The 23755-nt window shown below is 45.0% G+C and overlaps 1 protein-coding gene across 20 annotated transcripts in view; it reads right to left on the reverse strand.

Moving 5' to 3' along the window:
- Positions 1-4159: 4159 nt before the first annotated feature.
- The window catches only part of RUBCNL (rubicon like autophagy enhancer), a 52198-nt gene continuing 32602 nt past the window's right edge, over positions 4160-23755 (reverse strand). For 9 of the 20 annotated variants that reach the window (XM_021929420.2, XM_009191901.4, XM_021929419.2 and 6 more), the window contains 5 exons: positions 18773-19011; positions 17948-18009; positions 14115-14268; positions 13401-13491; positions 11599-12143 (listed from right to left, as the gene is read on the reverse strand). In XM_021929420.2, the coding sequence (XP_021785112.1) occupies positions 12031-12143; positions 13401-13491; positions 14115-14268; positions 17948-18009; positions 18773-19011 (659 nt within the window). In that variant the 3' untranslated portion in view covers positions 11599-12030. Of the gene's footprint in view, positions 4689-5953; positions 6241-8304; positions 10223-11598; positions 12144-13400; positions 13492-14114; positions 14269-17947; positions 18010-18772; positions 19012-23755 lie in introns of those variants that run through there. The other 11 variants (XR_004178598.1, XR_002518207.2, XR_004178599.1 and 8 more) reach the window with 11 other exon arrangements.

Genomic DNA, 23755 nt, shown 5'->3' on the forward strand with positions numbered 1-23755 from the left:
AATATTTTTTAAATAGCCATGATTTATGTAGGCACAAAACCATTTTATCCTCCCCGCAGCTATCTACTTCCTTTCTTGTTATTACACTACTATCTCATCATCTGCATATTTGACTTACCACAATTTAACCAAAAGCTTGCAGAAAAAAAAAAAAGAGAGAGAGAGAAGGAAAAAGAAATAACAAAAAAGGAGGCTGTGCTGTGGAGAGAGGCAGACAAGAGCCTGTGGTCCCCTTGGGGGCTCTTGGTCGCATTGCATGTACAATGCCACCATGAGTGTGAAAATAATATCTGAAGACAATTTTTTTTAATTCAACAAATGCAAGTCAACTACTTTTTCTGTTGTTCAAGTGTTAAAACAGCAATGTATTCCAAAGTGAGGAACAGCCTTGCTTTGCTGGACTTATTAATTCTCCATACGTTTATCTCCCATGTGGCTGCTGCTTCACAGCTTTCTAGTAAGGAATTTTTAATCCAACTTCAGAACTTCAATCCCCCAGCACTGAGTGATGCTCCCAGGAAGGTGAGAGTCCAGTGTTCTTTCTTGTAACAGAGTTTTGTCAATACTAGCCTCAGAACAGCTTCCCTACCACAATTATATCTCCATCTTCCATGCCATCACCACAGTTAACTTTCAAAAGCCACAAACATAGTAGTCCCCTGTTAAAAGTGCTTCTGGGCAGGGCGTGGTAGCTCGCGCCTGTAATCCCAGCACTTTGGAAGGCTGAGGTGGGCGGATCATGAGGTCAGGAGATCGAGACCATCCTGGCTAACACGGTGAAACCCCGTCTCTACTAAAAATACAAAAAATTAGCCGGGCGTGGTGGCAGGCGCCTGTAGTCCCAGCTACTCGGGAGGCTGAGGCAGGAGAATGGCGTGAACCCGGGAGGGGGAGCTTGCAGTGAGCTGAGCTCGTGCCACTGCACTCCAGCCTGGGCGACAGAGCGAGACTCCATCTCAAAAGAAAAAAAAGGGGCTTCTGAGACAGTGAAACATAGAGGTGAGGCATAGTACAACAGTTAAGAGTGTAAGCTTAACCATAATTATAAAATAAAAAGACTGTGAGCTTGAGTTTCCTGTAAAAATGGCAGCCTGAACATACGTTTACTTTTGCATACTGCTCAAGTCCCTCTAAAGCAACAGTAGAAAGACTGCTCAAAAGCAACAATCAAGGAATTATTTTAAAGACATAAACTTACAAGAACAGAAAGGATGAGAGAGGACACATCAGCAACAAAACTTGGGGAGCCAGAATGTCAATGGAGATTCCGTAACTGACTGCAGCATCTTAACCCCACTTCCCTTTTCTGCCTTTTTTCCTCCTCTGTGGGGAACTGGAATTGGGCAGCTACTGAGATCCCACATGGACCCACATGGACCCAGATGGCTGCAGGGGCTAGAGGCAGGGGCCATCAGGGTCAGCCCTGCTCCACGCTTTGGCCATCTGGACACTACAGCAGAGACAGCATGTCACAGCTTCAGGTTGGGGAGGAGAGGAGGTAGTTAATAGAGGAAGTTAACCTAATTGGAATCAGGTTTGGTCAGAAAAAGGCAATAAATTCTGCATGTGTTTGTGTTTGTGTTTGTAATGTGTATGTATATGGAGAGTGTTCCCTAGCATGCATCTTCCGGAGACTTCTCCAGGGGGTCCTAGGACTACTCTGCAAGGGAATGGGAGGGCCTGATGGCATTTGTGGTACGCAGCCTGACCCACTCTCCTGCCCCCATGGTGACGAAGATGTGCTTACTCGAGCATTTTTATAGGTCATGCTTTAGAACCAAGTGAGAGCCTGAGGAGGAGCTGGAATCAGAAGGCGATTCTGACTGTTTAAAACTGTCAACTTTGGAGGCTGCAAGGGTCTCTAAAGTATGCACTGGATCAGGTTCACACCTGTGCTTCCAGAGGAAGGCTGATGCTCAGTGATAGATTTTTAAACTGTCTTCAACTCAGAATTGCTGGATACATGAGATCACCCAAGAAGTAAAGACGCAGAAGGTGGGTGACAGAGACCTGAAAATTGTGGTCAGTCTTCCAGTACCAGGAGAGCTTTGTGCAGATGCACATATATCAGCATCCTCAGTTGGCCACGGCTGCCAACAGCAGCTCCCTGGGTAAAATGACTCGCCAAGAGGGTGGCACGTGCTCTGGGACTGGTCAGGACATGGTCAGAATATCACGTTAGCTCACAGGCCACCGTGAATGGCCATAGTGCAGGAAAGGTGTCCACACAGCTTTCTATAGAGTTCAGGGTTGGAGAAACATAAATATCGCACAGGACATATATACAGTAAAAACGTACCCGTATATGTAAAAACTTACTCGTATATCTCAAGTTCAGTTTAACTGGGTGCCTGAATTTTTATGTGCCAAATCTGACAACTCTACTAGGGCTGTACCACTCCCACACCATTTCTCTCATCCAAAGACAAGGCCCCAGGAAGCTCAGTCGAAACGTGGCCAATCTGGACTCTGACAGTGAAAGACGGTTGGCAGGGAGGTGACTCTGAGGAAATCCAATGGCAACTGACATGTGCTCTGAAGGTGGAAACCACCAGCATGAGGTTTTCATAAGCACTAGCACCCGAAGAGAGTAACTGTTCTAAGCTCCATCTCCGTGTGCTTTATATTATAGCACTTCCACTGCCATTATCTTGTTAGATGCACACAATCACCCTGCAAAGTAGGTGTTATGCGCCGCTTTCCAGATACGGGAGCCAAAACGCAGAGATGAAACGACCTGTCCAAAGTCACTCCACTTGAATGTCTAAGCCACCCTTTCCGTGTAGCTTTCCTGACTGTTAACGGACCACTCTACATTCTCATGATGCCCATGGGCCAAAACCATCACTCTTTCCTCCCCACGTCACTTAAGTGACTGAATGGGAAGGGTCCCTTAGGAAAGTTGATGTTATTTTTATGGAAGACTCAGAGGGTCAGACAAGTAGGAGGCAGGGATAATGATTCAGATGTGTGAATTATACCAGGGCTGAATCCAGAGGTTATAGACAAGTTATGATTTAGAGAGGAAAGGGGATGGACTAAGGGTAGGCAAGGGTGCTTGGAGGCCAGGAAAAAAAAAACCACTGAATTTTATACACAAAGTGATAGACAAGGTGCTAAACACACTTTTCATAACTTACATCATTTAATCTGTACAACCACCTTGTGAGACAGATTATCAGCATTGTACAAATAGGAAACCTGAGTCTTAAGAAATTGGAGCAACTTTTCACAAATCACAGGACTAGAAGTGAAAGGATCCAAGTGCTTCTGGCTCTAAATTCTGGATCACTTAGACTCACTGTACTCCAAAGGAAAGTGGGGGAAGATTTTGGGGTGTACTCAGGTGAAATCATGGAAAGGGCAAGAGGAATTTTTAAAGAGGTTCCTGGTGGAGGGAAGAGAGGAACAGCTGAGGAGGTGGTGCAGGTCAAGCCCGACAGGAAATCTGCTTGGGTAAAGAATTTGGTCTTTTTTTTTTTTTGAGATGGGGTCTCACTCTGTCACCCAGGCTGGAATGCAGTGGCGGCATCATGCCTCACTACAGCCTCAAACTCCTGGGCTCAACCAATCCTCCCACCTCAGCCTCCTGGGTAGCTGGGACCACTAGCACACACCATTGTGCCCAGCTAACTTTTTTTTTTTTTTTTTTTTTAAGGGACAGGGTCTCGCTATGTTGCACAGGCTGGTCACAAACTCCTGGGCTCAAGTGATCCTCCTGCATCGGCCTCCCCAAAGTGCTAGGATTACAGGCATGAGCCAGCACCCAGTCAACTTAATTTTAAATCAAGTCTTCAGAGGGTTTAATCCGGGAGATAGATGATCTGATTTACGCTTTATAAACATTCTGGTGTTCTGTGGAGAATGGACTATAGAGGGGCAAGTGTGGAAAGAGGAGATAGGAGGCTTTTAATTAGGCTGAACCACACATGAAATTGCCATTTGGTAGCTCAACAATTATAAAATAGCAGCAATGCTACGTAGTTCAACCTAACAGAAGTTCAGGAGAGATGGTGGTTTGGACTGTAATAATGTCAGTGGCTGTGGTGAGCCATCAACTAAGACATGTTTTGTAGGTAGAACTGACAGAAGTTATTGATGGACTGGATCTGGGGAGTGAGGGAAAGGGAGAGGATGACTCCTAGGTGTTTTCTTAAGTGACTGGGTCTATGGTGGTGACATTTTCTGAGATGGAAAAGCCTGTAAAGAAATATTAATACAAACATAGCTATCAGTGGGCTGCTGAGTACATGCCTCTGGGCTGAAGCTACAAACTTAGAAGTCATTCAAAGCTATTTCACTAGGTAAGACCATCCCAAGAGAAGAAAAGAGATGGTAAAACTGAGCCCTGGAATCTCTGTCTTTATTTAGAGATGGACAGAGAAAGAAGAGGAAAACCCACAAAGGAGACCAAGAAAAGAGGCCACTGTCTGCAGAGGAAGGAGACAAATCACAAATGTCACGATGTTTCCAGGGTTCCAAAGCTTCCAGGAGGAAGGTGAATGGTTGCATCCATCCATCTGGTCCATCTGACAGCTGGCCCTGTTCTTTTTTGTTCACATGATCTTCAGTAATTTACTAAGTAACCAGGAAAACCAGGAGCTTTGGGTACCAGGCAGCAACTCCATCATCAGACTCTATGAAGATGAAGTTTCAGGTGGTCCCCAACAGCTAATCTGATTTCTCCACTGTGGGCATGGACAGCAGAAATGTAACCATCACTCTTAAAAATTGTATAGTACTGATCTGATTTATCATCCGTAATTTATCATTAGTATCATCTGATTTATCATTTATTTAAAATGATATCTAGTCTATAGGGTAACATTTACAAAGAAAATTTTTGAAAATTATTCTAATCCCACTATACAGAGATAATCACCACTACAATATGATAAAATTCATTATAGTCTAGCTTTTTAGCTATATTTTATTATAAAATATTCTTCTCTTTTGTTAAGAAGAACGCAAGCAACTGTGGTAGAGAGGTAGATGAAGACAATACAGTGACTACTGCATTTAGATATTGTTAGTGACCTTGACAGTTTGGGGAGAATGGTTGAGAGGGAAGTGCTATTGTTGTAGGCAAAGGAAGAAAGAGGTGTGGAAGCGATGGCAAACATTAAAAACTGTTCTTTCAAAAATGTTGCTGTGAAAAAGTTCATAGAGGTAGGACTGGAAAGGAATGTGACATTAAAGAATTTTTTTCTCTCTGCATATTCCTTTATTTTTTAATATAAAGAATACTAGATAATATGGATAACTCAGAGGAGTAGAATAGTTTTTGATGTCTGCATGACCATTATGGACTGAGTATTTATATCTCCTCAAAAGTCATGTGTTGAAGACCTAACCCCCAATTGTGACAGTATTAGGAGGTGGGGTCTTTAGGTGGCGATTAGTTCATGATGGTGGGACCATCATAAAGGGAATTAATGCCCTTATAAAAAGAGACCCCAGGAAGTTCTCTTTCTCCTTTCTCTCTTTTTTTGGGGGAGACGGAGAGAGGGGCAGGAACCAAGTCTCGCTCTGTTGCCAGGCTGGAATGCAGTGGCGTGATCTTGGCTCACCGCAACCACCGACTCCCCGGTTCAAGAGATTTTTCTGCCTCAGCCCCCCGAGTAGCTAGGACTACAGGCGCACACCACCATGCCTAGCAAATTTTTGTATTTTTAGTAGAGACAGGGTTTCACCATGTGGGCCAGGATGGTCTCGATCTCCTGACCTCGTGATCTGCCTGCCTCGGTCTCCCAAAGTGCTGGGATTACCAGCATGAGCCATCACGCCTGGCCTGCTCCCTCTCCTTTCTACCATGTAAGGTTACAGTGAGATGGTGCCATCTATGAACCAGGAAGTAGTCCCTCAATAGACATCACATCTGCTGTTGTCTTGATCTTGGACTTCCTGGCTTCCAGAACTGTGAGCAGTAAGTTTCTGTTCTTTATTACCCACCTAGTGTAAGGTATTTTATTGTAGCAGCCCAAACAGACTAGGACAGTGACAAGCCTGTTTCCTCAGCACTCATCCCCTGGACAACAGGCATCAGGACATCTTATATTAGCCAGAGTAGGTTAGGTCACACTGCAGGAGCCAGGCCCACAGAATCTCAGGAACTGAACACAATAAAGGTTTACTCTTGCTTGTGCGAAGTCCAATGCAGGAGCCACACTCCTGAGTAGTTCTATTTCAAACAATCACAGGGAGCTGGGTAGGACCCTCAGGAACGTGGACCTTCGGGGGCTGCAGGAGCAAAGGGAGAATCAAGTCTCTCTCATAGTCTCCAAGAGACTTTCAAGGGCAGATAGAAAGGATCAAAGGTTGCCAAAAGTTCTGAGAGCTGTTCCCAGTGGAATAATGAGGTAAATGCAGATATCAGAGTTTAAGGCGAAGGGAGCGTGTGTGTGCATGTGCAGTACCCTGAAGGATGAGCAAGATCGGGAGGGAGATGGAAAGGGGAGGGGCCCACCACTCCCATCTGCAGAGCCTATGCAAGAGTACACATACAGGTCCACGTGCCATGTATCCAAGTATTTAAAATCTGAAATATGTTTTATCCTCCTGCCATGGTGAATATGCCTTCATCAGGACCCGAGAAAGCAGGTTTGAGTTTTGAAATCTTTGACTCCTCAGTGCTCTGCTCTGGAGCATGGTGGCTCAGGTATAGCTAGCATCGGGCCAATCCCTGCCCCTGTCTCTTCCCACTTTGGCTCTGTCCCACAAGCAGCTGCCTCTTGGTCTTAGCAGCGCAGTTCACTTTCTGGAGGCTGGACCAGGGGAAAGACCTGAGCAGCCCTAAAAGTGGATTTGAGAGGACAGGGCAGGGGATTCTGTCTGGGGCTCCAGGTACATGATCTAACAGGAGGGCTGGGGGCTTTGGGTGCCCTTACCCTTTGTCTCCTCACCAGTGGGGATGTACGTGGCCTGAGGAAGGCCAGAGCAGGGCCTCTTTCTCAGGATGAAGGGGCAGTCCTGATCCCAGGCAAGGGATGCAAGAACAAGGACATGGAGTCAGGAACATGGCAAGACAAGAAAAGAGGGGGCAGCTCTGGGGAGACAGAAGGCTGGAAGCACTGGTAGAGACCAGAAAATGTGCAAGGAAGGGCTGGGCGCAGTGGCTCATGCCTGTAATCCAAGCACTTTGGGAGGCCGAGGCGGGCAGATCACTTGAGGTCAGGAGATTGAGACCAGCCTGGCCAACATGGCGAAACTCCATCTCTACCAAAAACAGAAAAAAATTAGCTGGGTGTGGTGCCACATGCCTGTGATCCCAGCTACTAGGGAAGCTGAGGCTGGAAAATCGTTTGAACTGGCTGGCAGAGGTTGCAGTGAGCCAAGATCACGCCAACTGCACTCCAGCCGGAGAGACAGAGCGAGACCCTGTCTCAAAAAAAAAAAAAAAAAAAAAAAAAAAAGTGCAAGGAAAAATACACAATTTGCTTAACCTATGTGGTTAAGCTCTTCAATCCTTAGTCCTCTTGGCTTGGAGAGCTGCCCAGACGTGCAAGGATGCAGAGGTTCTCATTTTCTCATGTTTGTGCTGAAGCTTCCCAATTGTGCCTGCAGCCTGCTACCTCAGCATTACTCATAAAAGTATTGTTTTAGTTTCTAGTGAAGTGAAAAAGGGGAACTACGGTTTTCCTTCCCATACCAGTTGAGAAATTATTTAAAGACAGAGATCCTTAAATGCTTGTTTTAAGGAAGCACGCTTGTAAAGGAGGTTGACAAATGACACACTTCACCCTCCTTTGGGGATTAGCTCAGGAAGGCTTCCTGGAGGTGGCGTTTGACAGTGGCTAAGCCAGCCATGCAGGCTCAGACCTGGGAGCAGAAACTCAGTGTCAAACCCCTTCCCAACATGTCTACCATGCTCCTTCCAGCAGTTTGAATTCTGAAGTCTCAGACAAATGACCACACTCTGGGTGGTTTAAAACAACAGAGCCAAGTGCAGTGGCTCAGGCCTGTAATCCCAGCACTTTCAGAAGCCGGGGCAGGCAGATCACCTGAGGTCAGGAGTTTGAGACCAGCCTGGCCAACATGGTGAAAACCCGTCTCTACTAAAAATACAAAAATTATTCAGGTGTGGTGGCGTGCGCCTGCAATTCCAGCTACCCAGGAGGCTGAGACAGGAGAATCACTTGAACCCAGGTGGCAAAGGTTGCAGTGAGCCGAGATCGTACCACTGCACTCCAGACTGGGTGACAGAGCAAGACTCCACCTCAAAAAAAAAAAAAAAAAAACCAGGAATTTATTCTCTCATAATTCTCAGTGCCAGAAGTTTGAAATCAAGGGGTCAGCCACGTTGGGTTTTTTTTTTTTTGAAGGCTCTGAGGAAGAATCTGCCCCCTGCCTATCTCCGGCTTCTGGTGGCCACCAGCAATCCTTGGTGCTCCTTGGCTTGTAGATGCATCACCCCAACCTCTGCTTTTGTTCTTCCCTCCATCTTCTCTCTTCTCTCAATTTCCCTTTTCTTATAAGGACACCAGTCACTAGATCCAAACTCATCCTAATGCACTATGTCCTCATCCTAACTTAACCACATCTGCAAAGACCCTCGTCCCAACAGGACACAGCACAGACATCTGGAGTTAGGCCTTTAACGTATTCTTTCACAGGACACAATTCAACCCACAGCAGTAGCTATTGTTCTAATCCTTGTATTACAGAGTATAAACTGAGACCCAGGGAGTAACTGACCCTGAGATACAGAAAAGAAGGGGTATGACTCGGTTTGTAATCTGTCTAGACCTCATTATTACCATTTGCCCTTGCTTGTACCAGGCCTTTTAGTGGGTGCTTCATTTTCATTTCTAATCCTCATCTCAACTGCAGAGAGTCATATCCCTCATTTTACAAACAGAGGCTTAGATAGTTTAAATGGCTTCTCCGGTGTCTGAGTCTATTTGTGTTGCCGTAAAGGAATACCTGAGGCTGGGTGCTTTATAAAGAAAAGAGGTTAATTTGGCTCATGGTTCTGCAGGCTGTACAAGCATGGCACCCATATCTGCCTCTGGAGAGGACTTGTGGCTGAGGGGAAGAGGAGCCTGCGTGTGCAGAGACTGTAAGGAAAGAGAGGAGGCAAAGAGAGGGCAGGGAGGTGCCAGGCTCTTCATAACAACCAACTCTCATGGGAACTAAGAGTGAGAACTCACTCATTACCACAAAGACACCACCAAGCTATTCATGAGGGATCCGCCCGCACACGACCCAAACACCTCTTATTAGACCCACCTTCAACGCTGGGGACCAAATTTCAGCATGAGGTTTGCAGGAGTCAAACAAACCAAACTAGAGCACCCAGAGTCACCATAGGTAGGTAGAAAGTGGCATATTTGGGATCTAATCTGAAGTTGTGGCCAAGAATTCTCACCCAGGTCAACACACCAGACGTCTTTGGGATGGCTCGCCCCTCCGCATCCTATAGCCTCTGCCTCGAGATGGTGTAACTTCCTCTCTGCAGCTGAGAATCATGACTGTAAATGACACACTACTGGAATTGCCCATGTGAAGAGTGTAGAGGCAGAAAATGAATCGCTGACCTTCACAGCACTGCAACGGATGCTTCACAGCGGGTAATGGTCTGACCAGGCATTTGTCTTCTTTCCAGCAGCCAAGGAAGAATGGAACAGAAAACCCTCACGATCAGGAAGACCCATTAAACAGCTATCTATGCCACGACTCATCACTTCCCTACGGGGTGCTCCATGTGGGCTGAAGATCACTTCCATAACAGGTGTCGTCCTGGGAAGAAGCCTCTGGTACCACATTGGAGAGGAACAAAGTCTCAGACAAATCCCACATTGCAGTGATTTAAATGACCTCATTCTTCCTCAAAATAAAAAATCAAAAGCATCACTTCCTAGCGACTGCTGTGCACTCTTCCTTAATACCAAAGATACGTAACACACACAGGCTCATCGTGCCTTACAAACACACAAACCCCGAGCACAGAGCCCTTCAAGCAAGGCTCGGGCCACAGCGGCTGCCTTACATCAACACTGAGGTGAGAAAAGCTCCGCCCAATGCCAGTTCCGCAGGTTCGAGCAACACATACCAGTTAAGGTTGTTTTTACTCCTTTGTCTCGAAAAGACGCCACAAAAGAAGCAGGGGCTAAGCATGGGCTTTGGAGGCAGGTGGACTTGAATGCCAATCCCAGCTCCATCATGCACTTCCTGTGGGAACGTAGGCAAGTTATTTCTCTTCTCTAGGCCTCAGTTTCCATGCCTGTAAATGGAGATACAGACATTTACCTCAGAAAGGAATGTGAACATACCACTCCTCTTACCCTTGATTGCTAACAGGGAATATGAGCAATGGGCAAGAATGAAACATTGTTTGAAATCTAGTTTTATTTATTCTATGTGCCTACCTTCTTTTTTTTTTTTGAGACGGAGTCTTTGCTCTGTCGCCCAGGCTGGAGCGCAGTGGCGCGATCTCGGCTCACTGCAAGCTCCGCCTCCTGGGTTCCCGCCATTCTCCCGCCTCAGCCTCCCGGGTAGCTGGGACTACAGGCGCCCACTACCCCGCCCGGCTAATTTTTTTGTATTTTTAGTAGAGACGGGATTTCACCGTGTTAGCCAGGATGGTCTTGATCTCCTGACCTTGTGATCCGCCCGTCTCGGCCTCCCAAAGTGCTGGGATTACAGGCTTGAGCCACCGCGCCCGGCCGTGCCTACCTTCTATAATAGTTAAAAAAAGATCTGGCTTAAATGATGAATGTGAGCACAGTTCTGGCAGAGGCATCACGGATGAGAAAACACTGACAGAATGAGAAGACTGAATGAAAAGAGACTGACAGAAGTCATTCCTTTCTTTCATGTGCTCAATACTGTCCCATTGAATAACACACACACATACACACGGCTGGATGGAGTTAGGGGACAATCTGTGATGCTTTATTGCCTGCCTGTGCTGTCTGAGAAAATCAAGGTAGGTTTAGTCAGGGCATGCGAATCCCAGGGAATATAACATCCAAGCCCTAGGCTGAAAACCGTTCAGTCTAAAGATATACCATGAAGGGACCCAGCCTCAAGGCCCCTGTCTCAAGTAGGAGAAAGTATATAGAAAGTAGAAAGAAGAAAAAAGAATAGGCTCACATGTTTCAGGAAAACATATAAGAACTACTAGGAAAAAGAAATTCATAAAGGTTTTGTGATTCATTTAACCTTATTAGTCGATGTCTATGATTTTAATGTTATTACTAGAATTACACTGTTCATTATTTCCCCCAATTTGTTTAAATCTGCAAATACCGTATGTTCAGTTTTACATCTATAAAGCAAGATCCTCAAGGGCAGGGATGGAGTTCTACTCCTGCGTCCCTTGACATTACAGCGTGTGGAACAGAGACGACAAATACAGGTTTGATTTGTGCCACCTGAAAGAATGCCATCTAGAGGCAGCTGCTTCAAACTGCACTTCAACTGGATCTACACGCCCTGCTAAGCAACTCAAACTCATCATGAAATAAAGCTGCAGAAGAAATGTGTACTCTCTATTGAAACTCTGGAGTAAATAAAATGTGTATGATTGACACAATCACAAAATGGCATTTAAGTGGAAGTCTGTTTCTTGAAGAAATAAAAGCCAGGACAAACAGATTTGGGGTCATATTCTTGTTCACTGAAAGAACCAAGCAGTTTCATCAAACAAGCATTAGAGGGAGAGAAATTGCGTAATTCATCTTGTCAGTTACAATTCACATATGTACACACACACACACACACACACACACACACAGGCTCAACATCAGTTAAACATCACTATTCAAATACAAAAGTATAAAAAACCTCTTTAAAAAACCAATAGCAGCCAAAACAGAACATTTGTAAACAAAACCACTATCAACCCTGTGCTTAATCACAGACTCTGCATTCTTTTGAAACATTAAGTATATGCAATAAAGAGAATATAGACCATCTTTTTCCTTAATATACAATACCAGATATCTAAAACAATGTCACCAATAATGGACACAAATCGATGTTATCATAAGGCATGCTGAACAGTCTTTTTCACAATACTCAGGGGCATCATGTTGCTGCAGAGGCCACGCTTTCCAGAAGTTTTCTCCTAGCTGTGATCCTCGCACACCGGGGGCACTTGGAGGACTGGAAGCACTGTTTGTGAAAGCAAGCCCTGCACGCTGCAAGCAAGGAAGACAGCCGTCAGCAAACAGGCTACCTTGTTTTCTCACATTTCTGCAGACATTCATCTCCATCCTAGGGAGGGAGGGGGTCTGAATCCAGAACCCAGAGTCTCTAAAAAGAAACCAGCCAGGCTGAAACTCACATTTCAGCAGGTCACGTTTCAGCAGACCTGTTGGACTCTTCCAACCGGTCATGAACAGGAGGCTCAGAGAGCCTGACATAATGGACGCCACAGCGCCCTCTGGATCTGCCCAAGCACCGAGGCAGGCGTTTCCCCAATTGCCAAGACAGCTGGTGGCTGATAACTGTTGGCAAGCCACATTGTTTCTCTAGAAATGGCCCTACATCGAGAAAGCTGCTTTGTCCAAGCTCATGCCCCGTGCCTGGCACCAGCCTGCATTCAGTGACTGATCACTATGTAGTGAGAAGGCTGGCCCCAATTTGTCCCCAGTTTGGAACAATGCTGAAAGGCCACCAAACTCCAGAGCTGCCCGTGAGATAAGCTGAGGGCTCCACTGCAACCCCACCACTGTTCAACTTCTCCTTCTCCCAGTCTTGCTGCCTGCACACCGCCACAGGTATTAAGTTGAGGAACATGAAACTTTTTCTGGCAAATCTCTGCCCCAGAGTCTCCTTGCTGGGGAGCCAGTCCTGCAACACTGCCTAAAGGGTTGGGGAGACAACACTGGAGTGGCCTGAGAGGAGGATGTGCCCCTATCAAGGGTGAAGGTAGAGTGCATTACCAGGATCTCTCCCATGAAACAGAGTTTACAGAACACGGGATTCTCCCGGGCACTAATACCGTAGAAAGGTCGGCAACCTTTTCTGTAAAGAGCCAGATAGCAAATGTTTTAGACCTTGTGGGCCATGTGGTCCCTACAATAGCTACTCAGCTCTGCCTCTGTGGTGCAAAAGCAGTCAGAGACGTCACCACTGGGCATGACTGATCCAATGACAAGACAGAGAAGTGGGCATAGGCAACAAAGGGACCATCTCCTCTATCCAAACCCTGCACTAGAAGACATCATCCTTTATCTCTGCCCCACCCAAATACTCCTCCTTCTGTGCCCAAAACTTCATTATCTCCAATCCAACACACAAGCACACACCAGCATGACTGTACTTTAAATAACTGTGCTTGAATTATTAAGCTATTATTCAGCTTAAGTTAACTTTGTGCTTAAGTTACTAAACTTAGTTTAGTTAATTAGTTAAGCTATTATTAAGCTTATGCTATTAAGTTATTAAGATACCTGAACATCTTCTACATGTTGCTGTCTGAAATGGGAAGATGACAGTCGTATTCTGGCAAAATTCACAAATAAAGCCCTTTCCTTGACACAGCTGTAAAAGAAGACATCAAAAAGTTACAACCTTCTCTTGATAGAGAAGCTGAGTTTTCACTATTACAGAACTTTATAAACATTAGTGTTTGAATGTCTATGATGCCAGCCTCTAGAAAGAAAAGGATGTTGTGTTTTGCAGCAACGAATGGATCAGAATCAAAAAAAAAAAAAGAAAAAAATACATGTTCATCCAATTCCACATCAAAGCAGTTTTAAAGTACCAGGGTAAGGGCCTAATTGTAAACATGCACTCTGCAATGATCTAATTTCATTTCTCATTGCTGCCCTACAGTTCTTCAATCCTTGGAGACACAGAGCTTCCCGTTCCATTGAATCCTGGTTCCACATGACTGTATTTGGTGCTTCAGGGCAGAGTGGGCCCTGAGTAGAACTGGGCACCCAGATGAAGTCCTGGAACCCTTGGTCCAGGCTTGCATCCCGGCTCTGCCACTTACCAGCAGGGCGATCTCAGCTGCTACTTCACGGCTCTGACCTCAGTTTTCTCATCTCTAACTAGGTCACTGGCACTTCCCTCAGGGTTTGTGAGAGTGAAATGAAGTGCGGAACACCCAGCACATGCCCCGTGCGTCGGGAACACATCTGCTCCGGGTGCACCCTCACCTCGCAGCCGGCCACGTGTGCAAGGGAAGCTTTCAGAATGTCCTTGAGTAAGGGTGCCAGCAGCCCTTTCTTGATCCTGACCAGGTCCTCAAGGGAGAACAGGTGGAGCTCATCAGTCAAGTGTCCCGGCACCTGCTCAAACTCCTTTAATGCACTGCCAGAGAGGAAACAAAGAGGAATTCAGAAACCCACCCACACAGAGGCCGGGGAAGAATGGGGCCAGTTGTTTTCTCTTGGCACTCACGCTTAATTTTTTTAACTCAATTTAAAAAACAAATAGCTCCAAGAACAACAGTGAGCCATGCTCGCCAGCATTCTACATTTTGCAAGTTTGCTTGGAAGCCAGGAAGTTAAAATTCCATGAAAGCTGATTTCAAGAAGCTGACTAAGCAGAGACACACATCTCTTACAGCCTGCTCAGGCACACATGGAGCAAAAGAAAACTGAGCATTAGTTTGTTAAGTCTTAAAGAAGGTGTACCTAGTACCCTTTGATTACCAAGTAATCAAAATTCCCACCTTATTTCTTCCAGCTACATTTCAAGTCTATCAGCCTTATGGTCTATTGGCTCAGCTGGGAGAATTCTCACTCACCCGGCAAGCCTGACTTCCAATGCACGAGTCAGGCACTGAGCTTAAGGCTCACGCAGCCAACGGCCAGTGGTCATGGTCCCTAGGGCATTCAAAACTTAATCTTCTCCAAAGCCAGCAGGTGTCGACCTGAATTCTCTAAATGGCTAGTAGAAGCACTATTCCCTGCACTTCCAAAACAGCCACAGCCTACACTGGACTTGGCATGCTACAATGCCAAATTCTCTTCAAGTCTCCACCCAGCCTGCGGTGCCCACTCCTGCGGCATCCTCTGCCTGGAGAATCCCCAATCCCTCTTCTTTGCTCCACCTTACTCTTAAGCTCAGCCTTTTTCTCCTGGAATCCTTGCTTGCTCTCTACCCCACCTCACTCCTGAGCTAAATGCTGCCTCTGTTTGTATCCTCACGGTGCGCTGACACATGTCTAGCACTCAGTGCAGCAATGATTGGTTTGTGCTGACCATCCCCCTGGACTTAACACAGATCTACCAATTTTTTTTATCTGAAGTCCAGAATAGATATTCAATAATTTTTGCACAAGGTAGGAAGTATAGGTATTGTTACATGTTGTGGATGAAAGAACTGAGGCCCTGAGACCAATGCCATGCCAAGGCCATGAAGCAAAGGCTCAAAACTAAATGACTATAGAACACATGCTCCTGGCCGGGCGCGGTGGCTCAAGCCTGTAATTCCAGCAGTTTGGGAGGCTGAGACGGGCGGATCACAAGGTCAGGAGATCGAGACCATCCTGGCTAACACGGTAAAACCCCATCTCTATTAAAAAATACAAAAAAAAAAAATTAGCCAGGCGAGGTGGCGGGCGCCTGTAGTCCCAGCTACTCGGGAGGCTGAGGCAGGAGAATGGCGTGAACCCGGGAGGCGGAGCTTGCAGTGAGCTGAGATCCGGCCACTGCACTCCAGCCTGGGCAAGAGAGCGAGACTCCGTCTCAAAAAAAAAAAAAAGAATGCATGCTCCTTCCCCCCAAATTTAATTAAAAAGCAATACATTATCATTAAAGATTAGAAAAAACACTTTTAAGCTAAACCATTTATTTAAAAACTCTATGATTTCACCAACTACAATAAATAATCTTAACTCCCTTGAGTAACCTATGCTTTTTCCACTTAAAAATCTCTCTCTGAATGAATTCATGCCTAAATCTTTACTGGTTGCATAGTATTCTATTCTACGGACATGGTATTAATGTAAGTACTGCCCTATTATGAACAGCCAGTAGATTTTTAAAATAATTTCAACTTTTATTTTAGATGTGGGGGTATGTGTGCAGGTTTGTTACATAGGCATACTGCATGACACTGAGGTTTGGAGTACCAATGATCCCATCACCCAGGGAGAGAGCATAATACCTCTTAATAGACTTTTAATACCTTTTCTTATTTAAAAACAAAACTAGTAGTTTCAGCACTTTGGGAGGCTGAGGCAGACAGATCACCTGAGGTCAGGAGTTTAAGACCAGCCTGGCCAACATGGTGAAACCCTGTCTCTACTGAAAATACAAAAATTAGCCAGGTGTGATGGCACATGTCCGTAATCCCACCTACTTGGGAGGCTGAGGCACAAGAATGGCTTGAACCTGGGAGGCAGAGGTTGCAGTGAGCCAAGATTGTGCCACTGCACGCTAGACTGGGCGACAGAGCGAGACTGTCTAAAAAAAACAAAAACAAAAACAAACAAACAAAAAAAACTATACTTTAAATCTCTGCCTATATCCATCAGTATGTCCTTAGGATAAACTTCTAAAAGTAGAATTTCTGAAGACCATGGTCCCACTTGGTTAGACATGCCTCCCTATAAGGGGTTTTAAAAGGCCCCTGGTATACTCATGGTCATATCCACCCTTATTCACAATAGCCAAGGAGAAGCAACACTAGTGTCCATGGATGAATAGATGGATTAAAAAAATGTATATACATACAATGAAATATTATTCAACCTTAAGAAGGAGGGAAATTCTGACACATGCTACAACATGAATGAACCTTGAGGACGTTATGCTAAGTCAAACAAACCAGTCACAAAAAGACAAATACTGCAAGATTCCACTTATATAAGGCATGTGAGTAGGTAAAATCATGGAGACAGAAAGTAGAATAGTGGCTGCCAGGAGTTAGGCTAGGAGGAAGAGGGAATGGGGAGTTGTTAAAAATGAGTTTTAGTTTTGCAAGATGAAAAAGAGTTTGGGGGCTGGATGGTGGTGATGATTGCATAAGGATGTTAATACTTAAGCCACCAAAGTATATGCTAAAAATGGTTAAGATGGTAAATTTTATATGTATTTACCACAATTTAATGATGACAATAATAATAATAAAAAGGTCACTGGCTAGAGTTGTTTCATCCTCCAGCTAAACCATTCTTAATGAGTTAAATTCTCCATTATATGGTTAGGCTGTGTCCCCACCCAAATCTCATTTTGAATTATAGCTCCCATAATTCCCATGTGTCATGGAAGGAGCCTGGTGGGAGGTAACTGAATCATGAGGCACGTCTTTCCTGTGTTGTTCTCGTGGTAGTGAATAAGTCTCACGATATCTGATTTTTTTTTCCTTTTTTTTTTTTTGAGACGGAGTCTCGTTCTGTCTCTAGGCTGGAGTTCAGTGGTGCGATCTCGACTCACTGCAACCTCTGCCTCCCAGGTTCAAGCGATTTCTCCCACCTCAGTCTCCCGAGTAGCTGGGACTATAGGGGCATGGCACCACGCCTAGCTAATTTTTGTAATTTTAGTAGAGACGGGGTTTCACCATGTTGGCCAGGATGGTCTTGATCTCTTGACCTCGTGATCCACCCACCTCGGCCTCCCAAAGTGCTGGGATTACAAGTATGAGCCACCATGCCCGACCTATCTGATGGCTTTATAACAGAGAGTTCCCCTGCAAATGCTCTCTCTTAGCCTGCCACCATGTAAGACGTGCTTTTGCTCCTCATTCACCTTCCACCATGATTGTGAGGCCTCCCCAGCTATGTGGAACTGTGAGTCAATTAAACCTCCTTCCTTTATAAATTACCCAGTCTCTGGTATGTCTTTATTAGCTACTTGAGAACAGACTACTGCTTTCCACCATTGCTTAGTAATTCAAAGAGACGGCTGATTTCCCAAGGAAAGACATGAGGTCATCACTGTGCTAAGAAGCCCTGTGTAATGGGGGAGCCAGATGCAGGAGGCACTAATAGGATTAGCAGATGAATGGAGGGAAAGCAGCCTGTCCCAGCTGAGAATAGTACCTGTCGGCAAACCTACAGGTCTTCAATAGCTTCTTGATATGGAAGAGCTGTTCCTGAATTTCCTAATGGGAGAAACCAAACACAAGGAAAGTTAAATGTAATAAATGACACAGGAAAAGTGCAAGTCAAATTTAAATATTTCTAACCTTGAAATGCTGCATTTGTATAAAACAAACCTTGAAAGCAAACAGCCTATAGAGCAAGGCTTCATAACTGAGTCCACTGATCCACAGATTGTGTCCTGGATGGATCCAGGTTTTGTGGAACCTGAAACTTACAGAACTTTGGGGTCTTCTTCAAGAAAAACATAATACTAAGTATAAGATTCAGTGTGGGGTCCTGGAAAGAGCCTGTGCAGGAGAGGGGTTTCAAAGTGTAAGCTTCACTTTTTTTTTTTTTTGAGACAGGGTCATGCTCTGTCACCCAGGCTGGAGTGTAGTAGTGCAATCTCAGCTCACTGCAACCTCTGCCTCCTGGGTTCAAGCGATTCTCCTGCCTCAGCCTCCCTGAGTAGCTGGGATTACAGGCATGTGCTACTATACCCGACTAATTTTTTTTTGTTTTTTTTGTATTTCTAGTAGAGATGGGATTTCACCATGTTGGCCAGGCTGGCCTCGAACTCCTGACCTCAGGCAATCCGCCCACTTTGGCCTCTCAAAGTGCCAGGATTACGGGCATGAGCCACCACACCCAGCCGCTTCACTCGCTTTATGATCCATTTGCCTCTTAGAGCATGTATCTGTGGGTTCCCTAAGCTAGTGTGATGTGCATTTCCTGCCACAGGACACTTCCAATGAGAGGGATGGGGTTGGGCCTGCGGCTCACCTTCATTCTGCCCAGCTCCTTGGCTTTCGCATACAGGCTTTGGCCAATGCTCAGCAAATTGAAAATGGGCTGGTTCCATATGCTGTCCAGCAGCCGTTTGGAGAAATTGCTGACGTAGTACTTCTTGAAGTCCCACATCATCAGGATTCGGGCAGGGATGCAGGACTCTGCATATGAGTGGCAGCAGTCACAGAAATACTTCCCTAGGTATTCGCAGTACCGGAGCCGCTTCACAAACTCTGCCAAGCATACCAGAGGGTGAGTGCTGCACCTGGTGCTGAAAACCTATCCTGGTCTACCCCCGACTTCCAATTCCTATGCAAGATGCAAAGACTCTGATGACGTGTTTCATGATGATAAAGCCATACTCAACCTCACGACAGCTGGGAGGGCTCTGGCAGAGACTCGGGGAATCAAATCACGGCCATTCATGAGCTCTGCTCTTGTGGAACAGATGTCGGAAAAACAAAACCTTCCCAAAATACTCCTGGATTTGGAAGATGGAAATTGCAAACTGCAGTGTAGCAAAAGGAACATTCATTTTAGGATCTGGAAATCTGGGTGGGAGTCCAGACTCCTCTCATGAGCAGGAAGACTGAAGGCGGGTTGTAATCTCTTTAGGCTAACTGTTCTGAGACCACAGAATGTGACTCAGAACTGGATTGAGTGATATTACACATATGAAAAGTGCTTTATAAATTGTGAAGCAGTATATATACAATGTTAGGAAGCAGCATCATAAAGATCCCTTGATAAATCAATGAGAAAAAAACACAAAAATGCACAAAGGATGGGAATAGGTAATTCATGGAAAGAAGAAATGCAGATAACTAACAGAGAAAAACAATCTCAGAAACAAAGAAATGCATATTTTAAAAGTGAGGCTGAGTACAGTGGTTTGTACCAGTAATCCCAGCACTTTGGGAGGCCAAGACGGGAGGATCACTTGAGCCCAGGAGTTCAAGACCAGCGTGGGCAACATAGTGGGACCCCATCTTCACACACACACACACACACACACACACACACACAAAATTAGCCAGGCAATGTGGTGTGTGCCTGTAGTCCTAGCTACTTGGGAGGCTAAGGCAGGAGGATTGCTTGAAGGTGGAGGCTATAGTAAGCCATCATCAAGCCACTGCATTCCAGCCTGGGCAACAGAGTAAGATCCTGTCACAAACTGATGACAAATAATAAAATGAAATTGAAATGAAATGAAAGAAAAGAAAAGTGAGATACTCTGTTTTGACTCAGCCTGTCATAAATTTAGAAGACCCAGAACTGGTGCAGTATCTAGAGGAGGGCACTTACGTCCAGCACTGATAGAACTAATTTATAGGAAGACATTTTTGTGATAGACTTCAATTCTTACATGTACAACAGTAATCCTGCATCTGTGACTCCATCAGACAGAAGTGCTAACAGGTACACACAGTGACATAAAAAGATATTCATTACAGCACATTTATAATGGGGGTGGCAACCAAAATGTTCATCAAAAGGCAATTGATTAAGTGTGGTGCACTCAACGTGAAATGCCGTAAGCCCATAAAATACATGGAAGAGCATGGGAAGTGGACATCCAGTTACAAGTAGGTACAATGTGATCTCAATTTTATTTAAGAACATATATATAAACATACACATAAACACATATGCACTGTCTAGATCTCCACCAAAAAGCCAACAGTGACTATTTCTGGAGGGAAGGGGAAAGAAGGAATTTTTGCTCTTTATACTTCTTTTTTTTTTTTTTTTTTTTTTTGAGAAGGAGTCTCGCTCTGTTGCCCAGGCTGGAGTGCAGTGGCATGATCTCGGTTCACTGCAACCTCTCCCTCCTGGGTTCAAGCGATTCTCCTGCCCCAGCCTCCCTAGTAGCTGGGACTACAGGGCGTGCCACCATGCCCAGCTAATTTTTGTATTTTCAGTAGAGATGGGGTTTCACCATGTTGGCCAGGCTGGTCTCAAACTCCTGACCTCAAGTGATCCGCCCGTCTTGGCCTCCTGAAGTGCTGGGATTACAGGTGTGAGCCACCACGCCCAGCGCACTTTTTAACCTACTAAAATAAACACTCACAGACCACTTTTTGAAATGTCTCTGGCTGGGCGCGGTGGCTCAAGCCTGTAATCCCAGCACTTTGGGAGGCCGAGACGGGCGGATCACAAGGTCAGGAGATCGAGACAATCCTGGCTAACACGGCGAAACCCCGTCTCTACTAAAAACACAAAAAATTAGCCGGGCGAGGTGGCGGCGCCTGTGGTCCCAGCTACTCGGGAGGCTGAGGCAGGAGAATAGCGGGAACCCGGGAGGCGGAGCTTGCAGTGAGCTGAGATCTGGCCACTGCACTCCAGCCTGGGCGACAGAGCAAGACTCCGTCTCAAAAAAAAAAAAAAAAAAAGAAATGTCTCTAATAAAATACACTAACAAACAAAAGGTATAGAAACGAATGTGACAAATACCTGTGCGCTCACCACCCAGCTTCAGAAAGAAAACAGGTCAGTTGAAGTCTCCTAAGTGCCCCTCCCTCAACACTAGGTTCTGACATGAACCAAGTTTGATATTTATCATTCATAGTTTCAGTCATGTATGTCTTTGTAATTGAAATATCATACAGCATAACACAAATCTTAGTTGCCATATATTGGGAGGATTAGTGAAATCATGAATGGGAAAGCAGTTGCTGTAGAACCCGTACACTGCAGATTCTGAAGATCATTTCCAAATAACAGCTTTAAAAATAAACAAGGCCTGGCCGGGCGCGGTGGCTCATGCCTGTAATCCCAGCACTTTGGGAGGCCAAGGCAGGTGGATCATCTGAGGTCGGAAATTCGAGACCAGCTTGATCAACATGGAGAAACCCCGTCTCTACTATAAATACAAAATTAGACTAGAGTGGTGGTGCATGCTTGTAATCCCTGCTACTTGGGAGGCTGAGGCAGGAGAATTGCTTGAACCCAGGAGGTGGAGGTTGCAGTGACCCGAGATTGTGCCATTGCACTCCAGCCTGGGTGGGCAACAAGAGTGAAACTCCATCTCAAAAAAATAAAAATAAAAAAAAAAACACAGCCTGGCTGGGAGTGACCAGAGAAAGGAATCTTACTGAATACTTACTCTGTGCCACAGATCTGTTAAATGTTTTATGTTTACTACGTCATTCTGTGCTCGAAAGTCTGTGAGAAGGGACAGTTATTTCCCCTATTTCATTGATGAAAGCACAAGACACTGAAGTTAGGCAACACGTAGGGACACACGAACAGTATGTAGCCACGCAGGATTCCAACCCAAGCCCGGACTGCCAAAGCTCCAGCCCACAGCCACCGTGTCCCACTCCTCCTCTGCTGCATTCGATGGAGGGAAAGGGAGAGGGAGCTAATGCCTTTGCACACGCCCAAATTGTCCCTCAGACCCAGGTCACACTCAGTTGATGTTTACAAGCAAACAAATAGAGTTGTTTTTTGTTATTCATTATAGTTATGTTCTACAGAGTTGCCATGAACACTGAATTAGTCAATACTGAACCACTGCTCCTGGGGGAAATTCAGGGTTAGGCACCTGTGAGCTTCTGGTAGAAACAGTTTCATCTACTCCTCAACACACACTCAATATCCATTCACTCATTCATTAAACTTTGTTGAATACATGCTGTTATACTATCAATACAGAATACACTAATGCCCATCTTTTTTAGTTTCCTAAGTCCTTTAACTAAAAGAGAACAATACAAAGTGACCTAAACCAGTGGTTCTTGGCCAAGGGTGATTTTTGCTTCCCAAGGGACATTTGCAAATGTCTGAAGCCATTTTCAGTTGCCACTGGGAGCTGCTTCTGGCAGCTAATGATGCTGCTAAACATCCTATAATGCACAGGACACCGCCCACGACAAAGTCCATGGTACTGAAGTTGAGAAATCCTGCTCTAAAACACAATTGTTCTCATTTTATGAAAAGTCAGCGTCAGGGGGTAAGGTGGAAGGGAAATATTCTACGACAGAGATGTCCACTATAACTTTCCATGAGGATGAAAATATTCTATATCTGTGCTGTCCAATACAGTAGCCATGAGTTACATGTGGCTATTGAGTACTTGAAATGTAGTTAGTGTGACTGAGGAACTGAATCCTTAATTTCAATTCATTTAAATTTAATTTTAAATAGCCACATGGGCTAGTGGCTACCATACTGCATAGTAGAACAAAGCTAACTAAAGAGAAACAATGACTAAATGTGATGTGTGAAACTTGATTGCAACCTAGATGGAAAAAATCGCCATAAATGATACCTTAAGAACAACAAGGACTAGGAAGTAGACAATATAGAGAATTGTTTTAATTTTTTTGGTGTGATAACTTGTTTATTATCCTTATTGTTGGGCCATACTGAACTAGTAAAGGGTAAAATGTCATGTTCGGTGTGTGGAAATTGAGGGAGACTAAGGAAAACGTCACAACTACATTCAACATGGAATTCTGAATTGGATTCTGAAACAGATAAAGGGTGTTGTTGAAAACCTGGTGAAATCTGAATAAAGCCTGGAGTTTCATTAATAGGACTGTACCCAATGCTAACTTCTCAGGTTGAATAATTATACTATGATTATGTAAGATGTTAGCAGTAGAGGAAGCCGGGTGAAGCGTGTACAGGAACTCTCTCTACTATTTTTGCAACTCTTCTGTAAGTCTAAAATTAACTCAAAGTTGAAAGTTAAAAAAAATTTATCCTAGAAGCTAGAGGAAGTTAACGGGAAAAGCCCAAAATTATTTCTATGCTGTCTGCAATCTGTGCTCCGCCTACCTCTGTGGCATGTTTTCTCCTCCTATTCTTACTCTCTGCTCACACAGGGTTTCTTTTACTTGCCACAGGCCCTTTGCACATGACAAACACCCCTACTTCTGTGGGCAATCAGTTTCTGATGAAACCTCTTACTCCCAGCTTCTCAAGCTCAGACAAAGTTCCCCTGCTGTAAATCCCACAGCACTCTTGACT

The sequence above is a fragment of the Papio anubis genome, chromosome 15, assembly GCF_008728515.1.
Source record: "Papio anubis isolate 15944 chromosome 15, Panubis1.0, whole genome shotgun sequence".
NCBI lineage: Eukaryota > Metazoa > Chordata > Mammalia > Primates > Cercopithecidae > Papio > Papio anubis.